This window comes from Corvus hawaiiensis, chromosome 21, assembly GCF_020740725.1.
Source record: "Corvus hawaiiensis isolate bCorHaw1 chromosome 21, bCorHaw1.pri.cur, whole genome shotgun sequence".
Taxonomy (NCBI): Eukaryota; Metazoa; Chordata; class Aves; order Passeriformes; family Corvidae; genus Corvus; species Corvus hawaiiensis.
In genome coordinates, this window is record NC_063233.1 from 1,301,594 (window position 1) to 1,323,059 (window position 21,466).

The following is a 21,466-nucleotide window of genomic DNA, read 5'->3' on the forward strand; positions in this document are numbered from 1 at the left end:
ATGAAATAAAGAGAGAATTCAGAAAGGCCCATGCTGATGACTCCTGCTGGAAAGTGTGTGGTTTAAGGCATAGCTGCAGCAGTTCTGGGAGGGAATCAGCTCCGGTCCCCATCAGCCAAGCAGACAGGAATCACTGGGGCGAAATCTTCCCCCTCACACATTTGCAATTGACTTGAAATAACATCACGACACCTTTGGATAATTGACGCCTTCTTACCTTTCGTTGTCCTTTGTAATTAATATTTGTAGATCTAGAGGTTTCTCCCAGCCACAGATAACGGGAAGGTGGAAGGGGTGGGGAGAGAGAGTGCGTGTGTGCGTGAGTGTGTGTGCGAGTGTGTGCGAGAGAGACAGAGGCAGAGGGAAGGAGAGAGGCAGAGAGAGGCTTTGGTTGTGTGTCTGCTTGGGGAATGGAGTGCTGGTGTATTTGTGTGGATGTGTACTGGGGGCTTTGCAAACCTCTGGAGTTCTAAAGGCAAGACAGAAAGTGAGAAGTAGGATGAGCTGGATGTCCCCTGTCAGTCCTTACAGAGTTTCAGCAGCCGTGACCTTAAACCCTTTTGCTGTGTGTCAGCCCCAACTTGAGCCCCCTTGCCCAGCTGCTGTGCCAGCCTCCCAATGCGGAGAAGGGAGAGGGGACAGCAGAGGTAAGGAAGCAGAGAGAGATTGAGATCAGAAGGGCTTTTCGCCCAGCCAAATGGGCCTCTGGTGACAAATCAATCACGGCCCGTTCAAACCAATGATGCTGCCAGTCTCCAGCTCACCAAGCCCTCACAGCCTCCCCCGGCTCCTCGGGCTCTCCTACATGGCACTCAGCTGATGACAGGGGCTCCAGTCAGAGCAGGGCTGCTTTTTACAGGTTGATTTGGTCATTAGCATCATTTCTTGTCTATCTCCCGCTCTTACCCTGTCTTTACCTACCATCTATTTATTTATTAAATATTGAAAACTGATATTAGAAGAGGGATTGAGACACAGAAACACTTGCAAATAAGTTGGTATACTGCCTTGTTGAATGAACCCAGACTTATATATTTATTTGATTTTGTACGCTTAGGAAGAGCTACCTGTTTTAATGTAACGAGTTGATCTGATCAGTATAATAAGGGACAAAGAAAGGAGGCCTTTTAATGCGCTCACTTCACCTCCTCCTTCCCTTTATTTATTTTACACTAATAAAAAACTGGCTTCAGGGATTTTTCCTACTACACCCATAGGACAGGAATTATTTTTCAATTTTCTTTTTTTGCAGACATTTGTTAAAATACAATTTTAGGTCCCTTTTAAAGCTGTGAGGAAGATCCTTATCTGGAACAAATTTGCATTGCCACTGAAATTCTTGTATTTCAAGGAGTGTACAGTGATAAAGCCCTAAATAAGGCAGGAAAAAACCCTCAAAAATTACTACTAAATCCTAATAAGTACTTCTTTCAATACTGACTTTTTTTCTGAATATCTGAAAAAGTGTTTTAAAGCAGTTACAGAGAGAAACAGTAATAGAAGAAGAGGGCTCAAAAGTTTAGGAAGAACAAAGTACTCTCTTGCAGATTTTGTGATCGTAGAAATTGCATTCTCTATTTCCTCCTCTCTTCTCTCCTTGCCACGCCCCCCCCTCCCCCAATTCCTAATACATAGGGGAAAAAAAATCAAAGCAAGGTCTTAACAGAGTATGTCTTGCTCTGTCTAAGTCTTCTTTAACCTTAATCCCTGGAACAAAATCCTCCTACAGCCTTCCCCAAAAAAAGAGTATTGCACATTAAGGAAAAGGGTGCAGTCCCTTCTCATCCTCGCTCATCTCCAGTGCCAATCTCTTGGCTCAGAGCTACCCCATCCCTGCAGCCAGGGATGGCAGTGTACATTTTAACCAACAAATTTATATGCTGGCCATCCAAGAGCAACTGGCCAGTGTGGGGTGGGGTGGGAAAGAAGGATGATGGAAATGTGTAGAACAGAGGCCAGCTCTTCCAGGCTCTGTAAAGAGAGCCTGGGCAAGATACAGTGGCATCAAAAATATAGCACAATATACTCAAAAACATCTCCCATGTCTCCTTTCTACCGTGAGTGAACTGTGCGAAACTGAAGTGCATTGCAGACAGCAGTGTGGGGTGCTGAACAGCCTGTAGCTGGAGAGTACTTCGGTCTTTATCTTCAAAGCTGTCCTGTCAAATACAAGGTCTTTTAAACATCACAGGGATAAAGTTTCTGATTCTGAAGGGTTCGTTTTCCTCTTGGTTTTCCTCAATCAGAAGTTAAGCCCATACGACCCCCACAGTAAGCTGGCTCTGGGATTGCTGCCCTGCTACTTGCCCCATGATTTGGGGATGCTTGGATAGAGCAATCTTGATTTGCTCACTGTTTGTTGAGTTCAGTTTTCTTCATGTTAGTTCTTTCTTCCATCTTACATGTCTTGAGGCTTTTGCTGTGCGGCAGTGAATTGAGTCTTACGAACTTAAAAGAAAATTGTGGCTGGGACCTGGAGAATATTCATCTGTTGCAGAAAATGCTGAAGTCTGAACATGTGAGAATTGAACTAATTAGTTTTCCCCTCATTTCAGTCTCATAGTCTCTTTTTTTACCATACCTTAATTGCAGTGTTTTCTGACAAAATCATCCTAGCTCCTAAAGAAATTTAAATGTGCATCTTCATTTCATTGCTTGTATTTCCTTCTACCAATATAATAAAAGAAATTAAGATGGTTTACAAAATAAGGTGCCTTTCTGTCATCTTACTGTCAATACCTAAGTACTACACCAAAATCTAGTTGATTTCTAAAATGAAAATTCATTACATTTCTGGAAACTTGAACAATCAGCTCCATGCATTTTAATTAGATTGCCTGTTTTTTTCATTTATTACTAATACAATCCTCTTAACTATGATTTATTTGTTAAACAAAGTGCCATAATCCGTCACTTATTCATCTTAATTTCAGCAAAATTAAAGTAGTCGCTGCTATATTACACCTAATTGCACTTGCAATGAAAAGAACGGAGATGTTAATCAAAATAAATTGAAGATAAACAATAAAATCATTAAATCTTTGCTGCAGTAAGTGTAACTAATCAGTTTTGACTTGAAGCGACCGAACACAAATAATGAATCTGTCAGGGAAGACGCGCTCATTAAATCCAGCCTGGTCCGCCCGGGTCCTGCAGGCAGCCGGCACCCCCGGCCCCGCAGCCTCCGCGCCGCTCCGAGAGGACCGCCAGGCACGGGGACATCGGACCCCAGGCAGGGTCAGGGTGCCCACAGACAGCCCTGGGACTAGGCGGGGATGCAAATGCCACAGGTACGCAGGAACTCCCGTAAGCACCGCGCCAGGAACAGGGAAACACTCTTTGTTTTATTCAGCCACCAGCAGGTCAGAGATTAGAAAAAGGAGGGAAAGGGAAATGAAACCCAGAAACTCAGAGGTAGGAAGCACTTCGTTTTAAAACTTATTAAAAGTATAAGTTTCATAGCAGATCAATGCAGTTGGCATTGTGTTAAATAATATATGTTAAATAATATGTTTTGCAGTAGTACGAGATACTGATTACACTCCTCTGCTATCCCCATGGAGTAGGGACAATGCCTGGATTAGCAACAGAAGCTGTTCATGTCCTCATTGTCTTTCCACCAGTTACCACTTCTGGCCTCACTTCCTCATTACGAGGGACAAAATGGGCACTCCAGATATTTCCAAATATGCTGTTACACTGGCAAGGAGTCCTGTATCTGAGCAGCCTGGTGAGCTGAGCTAGAGCAATCGGCACTTTCTACTTCAGCTTTTAAATTGTTTACTTAATGATTTCAGTTTTCCCAATGGAGTATTTGTGAGCAATCACTGGTTAGCAGGAATTTACATGGCAAGGAGCAATTTCTCTTAAAATAGTTTTGCGCGATATGCTTTTGTCTGGTCTGAGCCAGCAACTAAGTGCAGACATAAAATACAGGCAGTGGTCCTTGCATTTAGTCACACTAAACAAAGTCATCATTTTATCAGTTCCTAAACAGAAGATACTGTTGCGTATTTATATGTTTCCCCTCCCTGTATTTTATCAATTATTTAACTTATTTACAAATGTTACTGTGCTTTGTCTTAATTATTTACTTAAGCAATATAATTCAGGTTTAAGTGTGAACAGCACAAAGGACGTCTGCCTGGCTCCTGGAATCAACATAACCAATTGACATTTTACAATGCTAGTGCTTTCTCCTGTATTTAAAACAGTGGTCAGTACAAATAAGCGATAGTTTAACAGTTAATATGCTCTAGCTCAAGTATATTTGAGAATTACACACATTTTTAAGCTTATTTTTTACTATCTTTGGATAAGAAATGGACAAGATAACCCAGTGCCCTCTGAGCAGGAGGCTAATTTCAGCTCAATTTTCTTCTTTCTTTCTCTTTCTCTGTGTGTAGTTCACATTTGAGTCATACCAAAAGACAATAATCATAGAAGAACAACAGCTCAAATTCAGGGTTGGATGACTACTAAGCAAGTTTTTCCCCTCTGTTTTTTTCTCATACTTGTGTGATTTGATATCTGTGAATAATTACCCTTTCTTTTTTTAATAAAAAGTCTAGTTGATGGACCTTTTACTTTCTGTTCTGCATCTTTCCAGCATTTATAATGCTTAACTTGGGACTCGACATGTCTCAAGGTGCTCATTTGGAATGATTTATATGGGCTTTGTTAGTTCAGTGGCAGGTGGGTAATTCTAGAAATTAAATATTACCTGCTTTTTATTGATATAACTATAGGCACTTAACAGAAGTAGTAAACATTACTATTCCTAATTTCTGGGAAAGGTAATAAAAATACAGACTGAAAAGTGGCTAGCAGAATAGGAACCAGGTAATGATAAAAAATTACCAAAAGGATGGACCTGATCCTTCATTAGCCAAAAACTCCTACAGACTGCAGTCAAAATCTGCCTTGAATGAAAATGATTGAGGGCCCTGGAGCTGTGGCTTGTGTAAAGTTAATCTGAGAATCTTATTGCAGTTGCTTTCAGCAGGTCTCTAAAAAATATTCCCCAATACAAGTGGCACTAATTGGACCCCATGTTGGGCGGCTTTGCAGAGGAGCTCACGACTGAATGGGCCCTGGCAAGTGAACTCCCTCTCCCGCCTGGATGCGGCTCCCCGAGGTCACAGTCACAGCACCCCGGGGGGCAATGCACAAGGTCGCTTTGCCTTTACTGGTGCTCTGCCTTTGCTGTACTGAGAACACTGCCATATTCTGGCTTCTCAACGTATCACTTTCTGCTTGCTCAATATTTCAACTACCCTTTGTGGGCTGCTTTTTTTTTTTTTTTTTTTGTTGTTGTTGTTGTTGTTGTTGTTGTTGTTGTTGTTACTGTAAAGAGTTTTGGACATTCTTCAAGTTAAATACATTTTCAAACCAGAAGCATTGACCATACATGGCGAGAAGCTGAATGACATGCAGTATGTACATAGTGATTAAGGAATGAGTGGGGGAAGACTGCAGAGCAGGAAAGAGGGAAGGAATTCTGTTTAGTCCCATTCTGAACAGCAGATGATGGTGAGGTATCTACAAAGACATTTCAAGAAGACAAAGTGAGATTTCACTTCAAACAGGAGAAGACAGGTTTAGAATAAATAAGTGGATCTGACAATTGGGAACATAGGGATGATAGCTGAATCTGTTTGACTGTGAGATTACACCAAAATAAGATTGGATTGGAAGGGGGAGTAGGCAGCAAAAAATATAATTCTGCTAAATATCTTCAGAGAGTTGGAGATGTGATGTCAGGATGAAGGATAAGTGAAGAAATTATTAGAGAGGCAACTGAAGAACCATGAAAAGACAAGGTTGGGAAATCAAGAAAGACAAGATGTCAAAATCTACAATTCAGTCAAAAATTCTGAATGATGAAATGTAAAGGCAGGCAAAATTGGAATAGTATTTCTCAGCTTTAACAGAGAAGTCTGTGCTGTACACAGATCAGCCTAACTTAGGTATTCACCTTCCAGAATGAAGGTTTGTGTGTGAGTACGTAAAACAATTCTCACTCTAGATCTCTAACCCCCCTCCCACAGCTGGACACACTGCCTTGTGTTTATGCCTGTGTGCAGCACCCCAGTTTGATGTCTAGCCAGTGACTTCAGAGAGAAGCACAATTGCTACATCAACACTGACAAGGTAGCAAAGGATGGGAAATAGAAGAAACTCTCTAGAAATAGAAGCATATTCAACTGTATCAGAATGGAATTTTGAGCATAACAATGTAAAATTATAATCTTGACAAAGGAATACAATTAATTTGAATGCTGGGACCTCTCAGTTATGGAAAATCAATTATGCAAACCTGAGCAACATGTACTCTCCCAAAAAACACTGCAGGTTACCTTTCCCCAAATGTTTTCCAGAATTTGGTATGCTTTACTTCAATAAACTATCGGATTTGCTATTGCTTTTTCCATTTTCCGTGTCTTTCTGCCAGTCCTTTTATAACATCCTTAGGTTTCTTTCCAACAGTTTTTGGTTACTTTATAGATAGCCAAGTTCATGGAAAAACATCAATCTCCTAAAGGCTCACTTTACAAACCACAGAATTTTGCCAGTTACTTTGCTGATTCCGTCAATGTTTTACTCTAGAAGGATAACATTAGATAATGTCCAAACTGCAATCTACTTAATTGTGAAAAACACTGTCTTCTACAGCAACCCAGGAGAATACAAAATGCCCCACTCTGTCAGTAGCCTATCTAACCCAGTGGCCTGTTCCCAGAAATGGTGAGTCCTATCAGAATCCTCAGAATGTTCCCCAGGGAAAACCCTCCTTATCTCCAGGTAGTTGGGACATGGCTCATTTCTCCTCCCATGTGTAGGAGTTAGTAGTAGTTAATATCCTACAACTACACCAAGTTCCCAATCCTATAGAGAGAAAAAAGCACTTGCAGAAGGGATTAATCCCCCCCATTTGCGGTAAGGTCCCAGGCCATGAGGGCTGTCTGTTTCTCCTAACGCAGGCCAGCCAGCGAGCCCAGACTGCCCTGGCTCTTTATTACTGCACACCCCAGGTCAGGCCAGACCACCCCTACACCTCTAGCACACACATGCCTTACATTTACTTTTTATTCTACTACTTGTTTCCTGTGAGATCATTTTTAGTTGGAAATGAATACATTTTAAAACACTCAAATAGCTTTGTAGACATGTTGGAGGTCACTATCCTGAAGAGCTGGAGAAGTACGTACTTTCAGGACAGGTCCCTGAATTCTGATCACATCATTCTAACTTAAGGGATGGGCAATTTTATTTTAACTTGGTTTTATTTCTTATGTATATGGATCTCTGTGTTGACATTTCCAGAACTACCCTTATACCTCTTAGGGGAAAAATGCTTTACTTTAGATGTGTACTGACTTTAATCAGATTGACTATTCTTGTTGGTAGTTCAGAAATTTCTGTTTGAAATCCCCTTAGAATTTATTTATTTACTTTCCAGTCTTAGGAGCCTGTTTTTATTTAATTTATGAATTTGTTCCAGCACATCTTTTAATTCCTGTGTTTGACAAAACCTCTTCTATAGTACATAACAGGAGAAAATTTGGTATATCTATTTTACCCTAAATTCTGTGTGAAAATGCTAATGCAAACAAGTCATTTACTTTCATTTCAGTGTCACGGTATTCTCATTAGTTTTCTTACTTTTCTACCAAATAGCCCACTGGACTTATAAAATGTCTTGCAGGCTTGCTGCTTCTTAATACTTGAAAAAATCTTATTTTCATGTTTGAGGAGCTATCTGCTCCTCAAATCCTCTGTCATCCTTCTAATCTCCACTGGGTATCTTAGCCACTGTGTTTTATCCATATTGACTTCACAAGTTATAATTCTACCTTCAGAAAAATACATGTTTGACTATACAATCTTTGTGAACCTTCCTGCAGCCCTATGGATTGTTTTTGCTTGTCAGCGTCCGTGTTTGTTTGGGATTATGCGTACCTTCTGCTACCCTGTTATGGTTGCTCAAGTAGCCTCCATGCTGAGTCGAAGGATTTTAATTTCCTCACTTCTGACTTTAGGGTCTTTTTAACTAGCTTCCTCATTTTTTGTACAATCTCTCCCCTGAGGATGTTGAAGTTAATTATATTGTGGTCACTATTACTTAGTGGTTCAGCTTTACTTACTTTATAAACTAACTCCTGTGTATTACTTGAGAGGCTTTTCTTGACTTAGTTCTTTATAGCTCTACGATTAAAACAACTAACATATGTATCAAAACATTTTTTAACATCCTACAGGACTAACTGGAAAGTCTAGAAAAAGGCGAGTACTTACAGGGGAATTAATAACAAGGACCAAGAGCATTAACCCTGATGAAATACCACCCAGTCTTCATTAACTGTAAGACCAGGACAAATCAAACCACGTTTAACGATGGCTCCATTTAGAGGCAGCAGGACAGGAGCATACTGGTATCCCCACCTTATAATTTTATATTATACCACAAAAGTGTCAGAACTAGACTCAAAAGAGCATTTCCAGCAGGATGTTACCCCCATTTTAGAGAAAGGGAGCATATTTGCTGGCTTGCAGTACTGCCTATTTAAAGTTTCTCTATTGAATTCAGAAGAGGTATTTGCTAGCTCATGGTATCACCTCGTTACATCTTGATCATGTATAGTTGCAGCAATTACACAAATAAAATTGACTTTTTGTGAAGTATAAAGTAAGTGGCAATGTTTAGATAAGTGCACTTTGGTTTGTGTTTAGTTTTTACCCCCCAAAATGGAATGGGATCATTAGCATCAAAGAACTAATTAAAATAACATCTAGAAATAAAGCACCACTCTTTTTTTTCTCAAACAATGCCTACAGTTTTGGAAGAAATCTCTCCTGTACTGCGACCCTGCAGTCTCTGAAGAATAATGCTACATGTTTTAAAAAATTAAGTTAACGACAGACACTAATCAATGACAGTATAAAGACAATCCCCAAGCTAGTCAAGAATCGCTGAATTCTTGATATGACCAGGTTTCTTCCCCCACTATGTACAGGACATCAGACACATCTTACTTGAACTTCTTGGACAAAGGGGGAGTACAAACAAGAATGGGCAGATCTGGAACTTACTTACCCTAATATCAATCAGGGGTAACATTACTGATGTCTTCTGAACATTAAAGCAGGAAAATCAGTAAAATAAATTTGTAGGCCATCAACTCCATTTTATATATTTAAGTTCAAAACAGCTACTGCCTGCCGAGCACTGGCTGTTGCCAGAAAGGTAAGTTGGAATATCATGGTTCAGCAATCATAAGGAATTACACTCACATAAAATGACTATAAATTACATAAGACTCAGACCCCTACTATTCAATCACTGTTGCGCTGTTGAAGATTGTAGTAATTCAAATATTTGATCAGTTTTCTACATAGCAATACGAACTAAATCTTGATTTTAACATTATGTAGTTCAACTCTGATATCAACACATACCTTCTCATTGTTAAAACAACCAGCTTACATTACAGAAGTGCCATTTGATGTTTTCTTAATAACAATTTAAAAATAATAGCTTATGACAACATGTTGTCTGATGACAACTTAATAAGTAGTGAGCCATCAATAGTTATCATGTTGCCCCTGTCCTATGGCAGAAAGGATAAGCAATTCCTCCTTAGAAGGGCAGTGAAGCTGACACTGCTAGTGGTCTTTTGATTTATGGAGATTGTAGTGATTGCATTTGAAGCCTGGCTCACAATATGCTTTAATTTCATATAAAAAAGTTCTTTTAATTTCTACTCTGAAACTCTGAAATTAGGATCCCATCAACTCTGTGAGACAGGGAAAACCCAAAGAAAATAACACCGCCTACACCAGTGCTTCATAGCAAGATTTTATTATTCTTATTTCTAGAATGAGTGCAACAAAATATAACATCATGTTTCAAATAATAAACATTACCAAGTTAGAAACACTGCATTTTATAAATTCCTTGGTTTTTTGTTCATTCATTCATTTGTTCACACCTTCCTTTCTTACTTCTTTTTTTAATCTCTTTCTTACTTCTTTTTTTATCTCTTTCTTTTTCCTTCCCTCTCTTTCATGCTCTTATACAAGCTTAAGCTGGGCACTACTGTACAAGAGTTTAGTATCATCTGAAGTAAGTACTTCCCTCTGCTCCAACAACTTACGTCTTGCTGTTCTGGATTTCTCCTAAGTATCCTTGTTCTTCCAGGCTCATTAGTAACTTAGAGGGACTTGAATGCAGCAGTCTGATTTACATCAGTGATCTTATTCCTTTCAGCTCAGGAGGGTTATCTTTTCTGTGACAAAGGCTATCACAGATATGAATAACTATTTTCATACTGGGCTTTTTTTCGTCTAGCTGGAATCACACCATCATAGATTTTGCCTCATAAATCTGACTTCACTTTATAGAGCAATAATGGTACAGTCAGCACTCTGCCATCACAGCAAGGTGAACAGAGAAGAGTAACTTAGGTCAGTTGCTTCTTTATTATTGGCAGATGAAATAGTGTCTTCAACAGCTTCAGAGCAAGAACCAGGCAGGCAGTGTTTGTGCTGGGAAGGCAGAGCCATTCCGAGAAGCCAGAGCCAGACGATTTTTGCGACATGCAAGGAGGGGTCTGTAAGCCCCAGAGAAAAGCAAACCACTGAGTAAGCAACCTACTGTTATTACCTACCTAGTGTTAATTTAAAGCTGCTTGGGTGAAAATTTGGAGAATGAAATGTGTGTGAGACAGTATCAGGTAGCAAAAATACAGAAGTACTGTTAACTCTGGTAGACTGCAGGAAGGAGGATAAACACTGCAAAGCCTATTCTATCTAGTTAGAACTGTATTAAAAGAAAATTTGGGACCAATGCTGCAGAACTTCGTCTGTCCCTTGGAAAGGTGGGTGTTTCCTGCTTTTCAAAAAATTGGGGTGTTTCACTATAGCTTTCTTTACCTTTCCAATGTTTTTTCTTTAGTCCACCTCCTGGTGTCTTTGGTAACACACACAGGTATGTTCATGGTGAGATGGATATATTTTGGGTGTAAAACTGCCGTTCTTGGCTGGAGAGGGCTCTGAGGTGAAGGTAAAGGTAAAAGCCTAAGACATTTATAACAGGAAGAATTTCTGAAATTAGAGAAGAGCTGTGTTAGATGATACAGGCAAACAGATCCAGCAGGTGAGAATGAAAGTGATTATGGGGAAGATGCTGGCAGGAAACAGTACAAAAATGGTCTCTGCACACACCAAACATGAAACAACCAACAAAGGGTGCCCACTCTTCCACCATAACACTTTTCTAAGCACTGACTTCTTGATGCCGAATTGGCTACTTCTCTCTTGTGCAAACAATGGAAATAAGTAAAGGGAAAAAAAAGGTTTTTCTGACAGAAAAATCACTGCACAGTTAAAGACAAAACCCAGATAGTTGTTACAGACATTTTGCTAGTTTACCCCTAAAATTAAATAACCAATTCTTGTTAATCATAAGAGATTCTGATGAGGAAGATGTCTGTTGAGAGACAGTAGCACATATCTAAATATGTTTGCCATATTTAGATCTCCTTTCACTAAAAAATGAAGAGGCCATTTCAGGTCAATCATCTTGAGCTCTTTTCTTTAGGGGAATGACTCTCCAGCATGGCTCATTACATTAAAGGATTTCATGGGCCTGAGTTATAGCTATTGGTATAATCACAGGTATCAGAAATAAGAATAGTTATTTCTTATTTCTTTGTAAATGGAAAATGAAAAGGTCATTCAGTGTATGGTACTTCAAACACTTGAAAGGGAAGGTATTTTACTGCTTGTTTAGCTTTTAAGAGGAAGCCTCTACAGAGGGTAGAAGCAAGGACAGGTAGACTGAGAGGAATACAGAGAAATTGTCTTAACAGCCAGGTATCAGGTTAGGAAAGCTAAAGCCCTGATAGAATTAGTTCTGGCCTGGGATGTCAGGGGCAACAAGAAAAGGTACATTGATAATAGGAAGAACAGGCAAAAAGTGGGTCCTTTCAGGAAGGAGATGGCGGACCTGGCTACCCAGGACATGGAGAAGACTGGGGTACTCAGTGATGTTTTTGCCTTGATCTTCACTGGCACATGTTCCAGCCACACTGCCCACACTGCAGAGGTAAAGGCAGGGACTGGCAGAACGAAGAACCACCTGCTGTGAGAGTAGATGAGGTTTGAGACCATCTAAAGAACCTGAAGGTGCACAAGCTCATGGGAACTGAGATGCATCCACAGGTCCTGAGAGAACTGGTGGATGATGTTGCTGAGCCATTGTCCATTGTATTTCAGAAGTTAGGGCAATCCAGTGACGTTCCCACTGACGGGAAGACAGGATGATCGGTCTCACCGCTGTGCTGGGCAAAATCATGGAGCAGACCTCTCGGAAACCGTGCTGAGGCATGTGGAAAATGAGGCGGTGATTGGTGACAGTCAACATGGACTTGTGGTCAATGGCTCGGCTCGATATCCACGTGGAGCCCACTGCCAGGCCCTGCAAAAGTTATTATTTTGAAGCAGCATCTGTGGCTGAGAAAACACACTAATTTATTGGAGGCTGCAAGAGAATTCTACATATTTCCACATTCTTACACTTTTCCTTAAACATCTGCTAGTGTCCAGTTTTGGAGACAGAATGCTTTTGATTTAACTCTTTGATTATGTTCTTATAAGTGAATTTTGGTGGTTTTTTTGTTTGTTTGTTTGTTTTTCTTCTTATGTTTTCTTCTGATTTTCTAAATATCTGTTTCACTCTGTGCAATTACAAATTACTGTTTCTTAACTTGTAATGGAAAACTAGTCAATGTAACCCATTTCCATCCATACAAATAGGCACATAGGCTGATTTAAACATCTCTCTTGTTTCAGGGCATAAGTGAATGTCTCTGAGGGTAACCAGCTATCCTAACAATGCCCAATGAATTCCAGTCTGGGAGCATTAAGAACAGGCTTTTTTTCTCAAGCAACATATGTGAACACTTCTGGAAGCTGTTTGTAATGACCTGATCCATAACTCATGAGGCTCATTGTTTGATAACAACAAGAATTACAGAATTATGTTGATGAAATAACTTCCATTTCACATCGAAAAAATATCTTTAATAAGCTTTCTATCAGTTTATAAACATGGGGAGAGATTTTCCTAATATTTATCCACTAAGAAATTAGGAAAAATGTACATGAACATTATAATCAATATTAGTCAGATAGCAGGATATTCTCTTCCAAGGCATAACCTTTTAGATGAAGCTTTACTATTGATCTCTAAAGTCAGCATTTTTTCCCTTGCCATTCTCATTGGCTGAAATGTAGCAGGGAGAATCTCCCCAGTAAATTCAGGTTACATTGTGCTTCAGAAGGGTTGTCACCGGCAGAGAAGAAACAGTAACGTGTTCTCATGTACATTTGTTGCTGTGGGTGTGTTACATATTAAAATACAGGTTCAGTTACATTCACCAAAATCCATCCTGGAGTATCAGACCTCTATTTCTATGTTATTGAACTTAGACTTTCAGGTCAATCTGGAAGCATCCTAGGGCTTTCACCAAGCTTTTAATTCCTGGATTATTTTCTTCTGCCTGAAGTTTCCCTTCTGCTTCCCTTTTGTTTGCTATTAATGCTTCATCTCTTCTGGGAGGGTGATTCACAGTTAATCAGCTCATCTATTCTGAGCCACTCACACCCAGGCCTCCGTGGCCAGGCCAGCAGGCATTGCTGGAACCCTTCTCTCTCCTCGGGGGCTTCGCTGTCTCTGCTGCCCTGTCACTGGGACACAATTACATCAACCATTGGGCCAGCTGCAGACATGGGGGCCATTGACACAATTGCAGAAAATGGGATTCGGGGTACCTAATGAGCAGCTTATTTACATAAATACACCAGGTAAAGCAGAGGAAAAAAGTTCTACAGCTTGGAACAGATATTACTATTAGGCAGATAGAGAGAAAAATTTCCTGCACTTGAACAGAAACATCTACGTTTAACACTATTTCCCCATTTTCTTTTTCACAGAAAATATAGTTTTCACAATTCGAACAAATATTTAAATATTCAGTGTCTGTTCAGTTGAAATTTTGAATGAATTCTCCTATTGTATTATCAGCATTTGGGGAGTACAAGCATGTTCTGTATCCTGGATTCTGGAATATATCTTACTTTGCTTGCTTCATACATACAAAATACAGTTAGAAAGCACAGTACAAATTCCATATTAGTGTCTATTCTATTGTTTAAGTAGGAGAAATTCCGGACACTCATCCTGTCCTCACCTTTCTGGTTTCCTCTGACTGAGCATTACCAGATTTACAAGCGCACAGCTGTTTTATTAGGCAGTCTTTTAAACCCGAGTTTCCATAGACTGAATTTGCATGTTGCCAGTCCTATTAAGTATATCTTCTTTTGCAAGGAAGGAACCTTACAATTTTCCATACACATGCCCACTTATTTTTATTAATCAAACTTGTCTTTATTAACTGTGAACTTGAGGTAGGTAATCCTCTTCTTGAAATACACTATAATATTGTTTTTCAAATGTATTGTCTCATGTTTATCACATGACCCATGTGACTATAATATCTCCTGCTCAAAAGTTCAGGGATACACCTGCACAAGATCCCGGTTGAGAAACTGTTGATGAGCAGATACCAGCATGAGATTGCCATTATAATTCTTCCCCGGGGTAAGAAAATACGCTCACTACAAATCAGTCAACTACGAAATAGATGTTCACGGAGATATATTTAAAGGAAGTTGCCAAACACTATTTTTCCCAACATGTGATAGTTATCAGCCACTATCAGTTCATCCAACACCTCAGCTATCCAGTCCAGTTCTCGAAATCCACCTTTTATATCTTGTTGCCCCCAAACTGGGGTGAATGCATACTTCCCAACCACTCATTTTCTGTGTGAGAGGGCTTAAATTGCTCATTTGAATCACCCAGCCTTTTATTCTTTAGCATGTCCTGTCTAAAAACAATGAAATATAAACCAGTCTACTACTCTTGCATACATGTCCCCATTAAATATTTACTACATCTGTTCATATTAATAAGTTTACCAAATCTTTAAAAAGCTCACTACACAAAACAGAGCTAAACTAAAATTGTGAATCTGTCTCTTAAATTGAATGTCAATCCATGTTCCAAAAAAAGGAACATGTGATGAAATGTAACAGCGATGAAACGTAAGAAATTCTCTTAGACACTCCTAAGATGTTGGGGTTTTACCACATTGTTATTTTACACTGCATCAGCATTGTATTTACCAGCTTCCTTATTTTTTAACTCATTACTGACCATAGGGATTTTTTTTGCTTTTGCAACCAATTTTAACAATATTTCTATGAACTTACCTCTATTTCATTGTTATATGTGTAACCCTTAGTGCACCGATATGTTTAAAGGGTTAGAATATCCCTGTCTGAACACAGTAATTTTGGTGACAAAGCTACTTCACATGCATACAGGAATGTCTGCCTGGGACAGGGAACAGCACTACAGATCAAACAGTGATTCGGGGCTGGGGACAGGTGCATCACACCACAGAACAAGCCAGGGCACTGAAGTCTGAGCTTTCACATGGCTCCTGTGGCAGAGGCTGGGGGTGGAAGCCTGCGGTGGAAGCACCTCATCTCAAGTACTCAAATTAGTACTAGAAACACTCCTCCTCATCTCCCCAAACACGCCTTTGACTTACTGTAACTGTGAATAAATCTTCCAGGACTTCTTGCATAGTACTTAACATGTTTTAAATTTATTACTTGAATGAGGGTGGTATGATTTTTCCTACCCAGTCTCTGGGGAGCAAACGGGACATTAAAGGATCTCAGACAGGTTATACTCTCTCGCATCCTTCTAGCTGCCTAGGTTCTTCAGCCAAGCACTTGGTGTCCACAATGATTTGCACTTTGGAGGCCTTTTTAAGACAAATTTTCAATTCTTTCATTCCTCACTGTAGATCATCCCCAACTCTAAAAAGTTAAAAATTGCTAAAGTACACTAGAAATGCTCCAAACCTTCCTGAAAACTTCCCGTAAATCATGTTTAATGAAATAGTTGGGTACCTGTTTGTTCCTGCTTCCCAACTCCAACACGACATGCTTCAAAAGCTGTCTATCTGCAATTTTTGAGTCAACGTAACACATGTTTTCAGCAGACCGCATTCCATTTCTGAGAAATCTCCAGTCCCCTTTATGACCTTGCTTGGCTTTGAGATATTCTCTAGTCATGTTTTATTGTCTTTTCAGCCGCTTTGGTCTCTCTGCCCCACAGTGCACAATGTTCTGTCACAGCTCTGCCAGGGCACCCCTCCCAGCCCCTCTCTCTGCCTCTTTCCTTTGACTTCTGCAGTCCCTGGACATCGAATACCTGTTCCTGCCCGAGACTCCGGCCTGTGCCCATGGGACCCGCTCCCCTCTGCACGGGGCTTTCCAAGATGGACAGTCGTGCTCCTCATCTGGCCTGGGTACCAGTGGATATCCAGGGCTCGGGATCAAGCTGGTGAGGCGGTTTGGCCCCGTCCGGGGCTGCCTGACAATTCCGTCCCGCTGACGGGCAGGGAGGCGGCTCCTGCCGCCACCGGGGTGAGTCCCGTCAGTCCGGCCCGGCCCTGCTGCTCGGGGTCGCTCCGGGACGCTCTTCAGCCGCTGAGCGCGGCGGGTGCCTGAGGGGGCCTGAGGGGAGCGGGGCCTGTCCCGCCTGAATCTCCCTGAGGGGAGCGGGGCCCGTCAGCGTTGCCATTGCCGATCCCCGGCGCTCCCTGCCGCGGTCACAGAGACAAGGGATAGGTCGGGTAGGAAGGGACCTTAGCGGGGCATCTGGTCCAACCTCCCTGTCCAGACAGTCACGAGAGCACACGGTACAGAATTGTGTCCTGACGGTTCTGGAATATTCCCCGTGAGGGAGACTGCACACCCTCTCTGTTCCAGTGCTCAGTCAGTCGCACAGTGAAGAAGTTCTCCCTTGTGTTCGGGTGGAACTTGCTGTGCATCAGTTTCTGCCCGTTCCCTGTTTTCCTGTGGCTCGGCACCACGAGCAGAGCCCGCTCCTTTCCCTGACGGCTCTCCCGGACAAGGACGCACCGCCCGCCCCGGGCCCCGCCGCACTACAGCTCCCGGCAGCCCCCGCGCCGTGACTCGGCCGGGGCGCCGCGGCGCGGGCCGGGATGGAGTGAGGGGCGAGCGGCGGACAGAGCGCGGCCCTGCGGCCCCCGCCCGTGTCTCGCTCCGCCCCGGGTCTATGCGGCCTCCCGGAGACCATGGGATCCAGGATCAAGTGAGTGCCCTCCGCAGCTCTCAGCCCCGCTTCAGGCCCTCGGGAGAGCGAGAAGGGGACTGACTTCCCCGCCCTCCCTCCGCTCCGTGTGAGGCCGCGCGGGCGGGACCCCGGCCGAGCCCGCGGGCCTCGGGTTGGGCGAGAAGGAGAGGGAGAAGGAAGGGGAGAGAGCGCTCCCTGCCCCGCGGGCCGGAGGGACGGGCAGGACGGGCCGTCCGACCCCAACTCCGGGCGGGACCCCGGCGAGACCCTCCGGCCCTGCCGCAGGAGAGGGACGAGAGCCGACCCTGCTCCACACCCAACCCCCCTGCCCCTCCCGCTCTCAGGGCCAGGCGGGGAGGGCAGTGCAATGTTATCGGTGCAGGCCTGAGGGAAGGCGGGGGTGCTGCGTTGGGAACATCTTCATTGCCAGCACAGGCGACGCCTGTTCGGGGGTGTGGAGGGATCGAGGGAGTGCACATTTATTTGCCCAGGTTAGAGTGTGCTGACGGAAGGACTACAGTCTGGCTGGGAGATATCCCAAGTGCATTAGCAAAGGGGTTTGGGAGTAGGAGAAGAGTGATGCAAGTGATTGATGTGCTGGGCCTGCAGGTCCATGCCCTCAGTGTTTTTTTTTAGTTTTCATAAAACTGGTGGTCGATTTATTGGTAAGCCCTGTTGGTATGTTTGGTATAGTCATATTAAAAATCTCAGTTCGTTCATATGCTATTCCAGGAGAATTCAGTTCCTTGGACACAGGTAGAGGTGTAATAAAGCTATTGCCAAGCAGGGAATGCTGACATCTCTGTGTATGGAAGGGTTATAGAGTGGAGAGACCCAGGTCGATGCTGTTTTATTCAGCAGTTTCAGCAGGTGCTGTTGAGCAGTTATTTTTCGTTCTTGAACACAGTGATATTCAGGATTACGTTGGGCTTTAACTTTTCACTCCTTTTGTTTAACTTGAATACAAGACTGGAGGGGACATAGTTTGTGTGATGACACATCTTCATGTTCCCAAGTCCATAGGCTGGATAGATGAAACCATGTCTTTTCAGCCACGTGTTTTAGGAAAATGTAAACAGATAATGAGTGTTTGTAATGATAGCACTGTGGCAATTGGTTGGTTCAGGAATGAACCTTCCTTCCTTCCTTAAGCATACTGTGGGCATGAGTTTTGCACATTTTTGGTGTATGTGTTATCAACTGTTGCTGCAGAGAAATGAAAGCCTGGGAAACTGGTTAAACTCTTACAGTCGAATACAGGTAGAATTGAAAACTGTAGGTCTTTTGGCAGCAGATCAGGCTGTATCTCTAACTTGCACCTTCAGACCCTGCAGCAATCACCCTTGCTTGGATCGCTTTAAGATTATGATCCAAAATGACTTCTTATGATGATCTTATCTTAAATCTATTAAGAGGTTGATGCTTACTTTAAATGCAGTTTCTTTTGTGTGCCCACTGAACCCACAAGCTGTGTTTGCCATCTTTGGGTTTGTGATTGCTGATTGGGCTTCAGTGGCTTTGAGTAGACTTTGCTAAATGAGAATGTCATCAGGCAGGTGAGATGCTCCAACTAGAAACTGGTGTCAGGGAGATGTAGCCGTTAGAATATTTAGTGCAGCCAGCAGAGTTTAGGGCTTATTCTGTGCAAAGTCTTTCAGTGTGAACTTGTCTTTCAAGACTGTGGGTAAAACCCATGTCTTTCCCAATCACCAGAATAACAGAGGTAATAAACCCAGGTAAACATTGCTTTTCATTCTTGGACTTTTTGAGAAAGCATTTTGTCTGCTGAGTGATTAAGCAACGTTGCCTTGAGCAGCACTTAATAAACTGCCTTTTTCCACTTTGGACAGAACACTGTGCCCGAGCAGTGTAAGGACAATTTTCAAAACAATCTTAGCATATACAGAGTGAGAGAGCCTGTCTGAGTAAGAGGCTTTTCTGGTCTGCCTTTCTGAGCTGGATGTTTAATCCAGCAAAGATTTTAAAGTTGGTAAGTTCCTTTTGGGACAGGTTGGGAATGTGAATGAGAGAACTATTTGATAACTGGGTAGGGTGAGGCACATCTCCTTCAGGGGTGTCACCAGTATGTGCTGGAGCCCCAGTAAACATCCAGTAGTCGGGCCTCTTGCTTCTTGCAATAGATTGATAACTATGAGGAATATTAAACTGCTTGGCACAGGATCCCTTACACACACTGTGATAGACTCTGCATGAAACCTGGGCATATCTGTCAGTTAGATTTCTGATGAGTGTATAGTAACGAGTCATTTGAGTGAAAGATTGCTTAGAGAAAAGTATCAGTAGCTGCATCAGACTGAAGTGAAAGAAATAAAGGAGTTGCCAGCAGTCCTGGAAGCTTTTGGCTTCTGTATAGCTGCAGGCAAAAAAAAAGCTGAATTGAGTGTTGGGTTACAGTGCTGGGTTAATCCTCTGTCGGGGCACGTCTCAGGGAATGTGCCAGGCACTCCGTGCCAGCCAGGTGAGGTAGGATAGGAGCATTGTTAACCTGCTGCTGTCATTGCTTGGCAGCCTTTGTACTCCGTGTTACAAGACGGAAAGGATTTCTTATTTATTTATCTTAAATAATGTGTCGTTATCAATCTGTTCAGCAGAATGGCATTGCGCTGTAAAAACAGTTGGCATGTTCCTTTCCAGAGGTGATTGTATTTCACTGGTGACACAATAGATGACCAATGTACATCTGGGAAAGCTTTCAGAGATTTAACAAAACGTTTGTCATATACTAAGAAGAAATAGTATCTACCTAGGGAATACCAGGCAAGAAAGTTAAATATATGGAAACTAATCGAGGCTTCAGTTGTAGTTTCTGAATTGAATTAGTGATTACAGGTTTCTGCTAATAATTTATTTTCTGCAAGAATTGAGCAACTAAGTCTTGTTACAAGACAATTAATTATCAGGCAATGTCTTATGCGTCAGTTCTTAAGCAGAATGATACTTTCTGTCATAAGTGCTATTGCATTTTCCTATGTGTAGAAAAAAATGCTCCTGACAGAATTGAAATAGGCTGTAGATGTGTAAAGTGTGTATTTCCAGCCATCCAGCTTCGGAGAAGGACTTGATTTAATTTTATTCTGCATAAACCTGTTACAGTTTGGTAAAAACCACAATTTTTGATCATAAAAGGTACATAAATTACTTACTTGAAATATCTTATTTCAGTGTAAAATTGAATTTCATATTGATTGCTTTGATACTGAAGTTATTTCTCCATCAGAGATTTGAAGTAATTCATACAACTAGCATTTATCACAGAAGTATTATTTTCTCATACAGCTCCTTCCTAAGTTTGTGTTTACAAAGAAGTATTGCATTTCCTTCTGAAATTACCTAGTTCTCAAATAAATGAGGTACTATGTAATTTTGTACCTCTGTGTCCTATGTATTTTTTTTTAATTGCATCTGTTTGTTCACTTGATAAGTTACCATGGGTCTGTAAGTGATTTTTGGGAGGAGGGAAAACTTGGTGTGTGTGTTCAAGGCTCTTGTGCTGTGGAGGATTGCAGGGGCTGGGGTTTCAGTGCAATGCACAGGTGACATTGGACAGCAGAATATACATTTTATGATCATGTTTATGCTGTATTTGCAAACTGTGTGAAGTCTCATAGTGACTTGTTTCCTTAATGCCTCCGAAAAGTTATAAAATATTCACCATCCAACAATGACTTCATTCTCATACTGAGGTGTTGGTTGTTGAATGCAGCCTTTAATACTGAGTTTCTCACTTGGGAAAGCTACTTTAATTTCACTGTTCGTAGAAATAAATGGATGTTTGTCATGGAAAATTAAAATACAAAATGTGATGTCTTTTTGTCTCAAAGTTTTGGTATATAGCCCGTGCTCCTGCCAGCTGTGTTACACAGTGCTTTCACTTAAGAATTTGAACATGGGTTCTAACATAATACTAAAAAGGTGTTTGTTGTTTTAACCATTAGCTGTAAAAATATAAAGTTTATAAACTTTTAATTAAGAAAACATGGTGCTAAAAATAAAGACACAAACAAGGAGGGTATGATAAGGCTGCCCAGCAATGTGTATGAAAGGAAAAATACGTTCCTGGTGCTCTGTGGGTATCATTTCATCCTCACCCTGTACCATGCCTGTTGGAATGTAGCTAAACCCCAGTATGTGCAGATTTTGTACCACAACTCGAGTAGCACAGCAAGAATTATGCAAGTTTGGTTTATATTGCACAATAATAGC

At 41.6% G+C, this 21,466-nt stretch overlaps 2 protein-coding genes and 1 long non-coding RNA gene across 8 annotated transcripts in view; 1 reads left to right on the plus strand and 2 right to left on the minus strand.

Annotated features, from left to right (window-relative positions):
* The window catches only part of LHX2 (LIM homeobox 2), a 33,794-nt gene extending 33,356 nt beyond the window's left edge, over positions 1 to 438 (minus strand). The window contains exon 1 of the mRNA XM_048325854.1: positions 218 to 438. The gene's annotated coding sequence lies outside the window, so the exon portion shown is untranslated. The remainder of the gene's footprint in view (positions 1 to 217) is intronic.
* A 9,405-nt stretch (positions 439 to 9,843) lies between these two features.
* LOC125336692 lies at positions 9,844 to 17,079 on the minus strand. Its single transcript, XR_007207823.1, has 2 exons — positions 16,355 to 17,079; positions 9,844 to 12,481 (listed from the first exon to the last, which is right to left on the minus strand). It is a non-coding gene; the product is annotated as an uncharacterized LOC125336692 (long non-coding RNA).
* Positions 17,080 to 17,104: 25 nt separating this feature from the next.
* The window catches only part of DENND1A (DENN domain containing 1A), a 160,161-nt gene continuing 155,799 nt past the window's right edge, over positions 17,105 to 21,466 (plus strand). For 3 of the 6 annotated variants that reach the window (XM_048325601.1, XM_048325602.1, XM_048325600.1), the window contains exon 1: positions 17,106 to 17,260. In XM_048325601.1, the coding sequence (XP_048181558.1) occupies positions 17,244 to 17,260 (17 nt within the window). In that variant the 5' untranslated portion in view covers positions 17,106 to 17,243. Of the gene's footprint in view, positions 17,261 to 21,466 lie in introns of all 6 variants that reach the window. The other 3 variants (XM_048325598.1, XM_048325599.1, XM_048325603.1) reach the window with 2 other exon arrangements.